The 3031-nt window shown below is 34.5% G+C and overlaps 1 protein-coding gene across 1 annotated transcript; it reads right to left on the minus strand.

The window, feature by feature from the left end:
• Positions 1–315: 315 nt before the first annotated feature.
• On the minus strand, positions 316–2578 carry inha (inhibin subunit alpha). Its single transcript, XM_053499355.1, has 2 exons — positions 2242–2578; positions 316–1573 (listed from the first exon to the last, which is right to left on the minus strand). Exons 1-2 carry the CDS (start codon positions 2531–2533, stop codon positions 837–839), a joined length of 1029 nt encoding a protein of 342 aa, XP_053355330.1. The 5' UTR covers positions 2534–2578; the 3' UTR covers positions 316–836.
• Between the last annotated feature and the right edge of the window lie 453 nt (positions 2579–3031).

Raw genomic sequence — 3031 nt, forward strand, 5'->3', positions numbered from 1 at the left:
TAAATATGAATTAGAGATAGTGTGTATTAAAGCAGCTTTGTATGCTTTATAGATATTGTTTAATATTGTTTAATACTATACAATTACAAAGTACTTTCAGGAAAACAACAAATTAAAAAGAACAAATTTTGATTCAGCATTGTAGAGGAACCCAAATACATAACAATATTAAAATGTAATAATAAGATTTAGGTAAGAACTTGTTAGGATAAAAATTGAAGCTTAAAACAACAATAACAACAACAACAACAACAATAATAATAATAATAATAATAAACACTGATCTGTGTAAAAAAAAACTAATTTGAAGCATTTATCTTTTGCAAAGAATTTTAAACCACATTTAATGGCTAAAAGTTTATGGTTAAAATGCTAAAGGTTTCTATTTTGTAAAAAGTAAAAAAGGTAATGTTGCAAGGTGTTTTTTTGATGTTCACAGATGGTGCTAGATTCCCTATGTATAACATAATAATAATAATAACAATAATAATAATAATATCTTATATTTTTCGTTATTTTTTTACTAATATTATGACATATCACATCATGGTAAAGTGGATTTAAATCCAGATAAAAATTACTGGTTAGATTTATAAGGTTCAATGTTAAGCATTGTCAGTACCATTTTATCAGCTTTTAGTAATTGTTACAGTTTGTAGCCTTTGTTCATACTTATTAAACCGTGTGCATTTTGTGATTGTACTTTCTTAAGGTGCAATATGTAAAACACCAAACGTAAGGTCTTAACCTAAAAGCAATTTTCCAAATCATTGAATTATTTACTATTATTAGATTAGATTACTAATCTTAGATTCACAGGTGTAGTTTAAAATGCATCAAATACAGTTACACTCCTCAGGTATTATATTTGGTAGCGTCTCATATTTGAATGACAATCCTCCATCTGAAGTGGTGGTGAAACGTAGTGACCTCATGCTCTCAGGCACAGGGGCACAGCACTGGTGCATACCCAGACGTGTGGCTGTGAATTCAGGGCTTGAACAATTCCCATGGCAGTAGTAAAAGGTGAAAGTCTTTGGGTAAACAATCCAGTTGTCCCAGCCCAGCTTCTCAAAGGATATGTCTATCTGCTCCCTCCTGCAATAAGTGTCATCTTTTTCAGGTGAGGGCCTTTGGAGCTTCTCAATTACAGCTGGTGACCAGGTGATGCTTGGTGCTCTTCGAGCACGTTCAGGCCAACGTGGCCTAAAATGGACATGAAGAAAAGGGGTTTTGTCATCTTCTAAATTGTAGCAGCTGCATACTACACATCGCACCTGCAGCAGAAATGGACCAGTGGCCATGACACTGTGGAACTGGCTCTCAAGCTTGTAGGTGCTCCAGCCATCTGAGCTGCATTTAGAGGGTCTTTGAGCTAACTGCATTAACTCCTGGGGCATTGAGAGAATGTAAAGTGGCACATATGTAGTATTAGCTGCAATAGCCTTGCCAGCATAGAACCAGAAGTCAACTGATGTGATAATGGACTCCTCTCTGTCCAGAGATGGCTGAAAGTAGTAGGTAAAGTAATGGGATGGGTCTTCAGAAGAGACTGTGTCTAGGCAAGTGTTGTCTGTGTGTGTATGTGTGGGCAGAGGGGAGAGGAGAGGTGTTAAAACCATTCAAAAGGAAGTAGAAGGATTTTTTATTCTAACTACTTTTTAGTTAAATAACTTTTTTTTATTCCTTCTGCTTCCTATTTATAAGTAATGCAGTGCAATATGTAGCATTTTGATAACAGAATATTTAGAAACAATGATACATCAATTTTGACTTTTAAAATAACCTGACATTTTCAAGTCATACTTCTGCATTTGTGCATATAAGTTACTTGCTGGCTGAAACCTGTTGACTATTCTAGCATAATTTTATTTATGCAACTATTATAAATATTTGTTTATCATAGTTACATAAATAAGACTATGCTAGCAAATTTTACCCAGCTAGTGAAAAAAACACAAAAACAGCATTATGTCTTGTAAATGTCAGATCATTTCCAAAGTCAAAATTGTTTTAGTTTTACCCAGAAATGGTCAAATCCTGAAGAAAGATTTAAAGAGTAATAAAAATAATAAAGCATATGCCTAAAGTGTAAGATTATACATACCTGTAAATTAAAGGTCTGGTTCTAATTTCCGGTGAACAGTATCCCTAAAATTATCTTGCTTTATAGCAGACTGAGGGGTTCATTATGTTTTTTAATCTTAAAGAGTAATCTATTACAATTTAGTATTGACTCACCAGAGCTCGGAAACAGAATGACTTGGGAGATCTCCTGATACTGCCTTCTCTCCAGCCAAGTTTCCCTGCGTACCCGCCGAGCTTCATGCTGGGCTACAACATGCACTCTCTGATTAGATAGATTTTGTAGAGTCAGCACAGGCGGCTTCTCAAGCTGTAGTCTCTCCAGAATGCGTTTCTTGAACCAATCTAGTACCAATTCCTGGGGCACATCTTCCTGGCAGGCATGGCCGTGAAGGTTAATCCATGCAGTTGAAAATACAAAAGTACAAATAATCATATGTGGATTCATCTTAAAAAAAATTGTATACAGATTTTTTTTAATTAGAATAAGAACAATGAAGTTGTCACTGAGCTCACAGCTCCATCAATATGACTATGATAAGCTTGTTCTTGGTCTGTTCTCTTTTTTTGCTGTTTGTTCATTTCTTCCTAACATTCCTAATACAAATGAATCATGTCTTGGATAGAACTATTTGGGTTCATGCTATCAGCATGTATCCAGTAGAGAAGACGACGAATAGATTGTTCTGTTTGGGGAATTGTTGAAATAACATTATCTTGGCCTTGAAAGATTAGTAGTATCACAATGTGTAAACAAATCCCTGTTTCAAACATACAGGCCTTATAACAACACTCCACTAACACCAGATGCCTGTAAGTTAAAATTAGTCTAGTAAATGTTTAGGATGCTATAACTGTGAGGTTTGTCCTAGTGTATACAAATGGTTTTCTTTAAAAAATTGTACTACACTTAGTGGTTAGTTTTTATTTTCCTTAGTTATGTAAA

Source organism: Clarias gariepinus, chromosome 6 (assembly GCF_024256425.1).
Source record: "Clarias gariepinus isolate MV-2021 ecotype Netherlands chromosome 6, CGAR_prim_01v2, whole genome shotgun sequence".
NCBI classification, from domain to species: Eukaryota; Metazoa; Chordata; class Actinopteri; order Siluriformes; family Clariidae; genus Clarias; species Clarias gariepinus.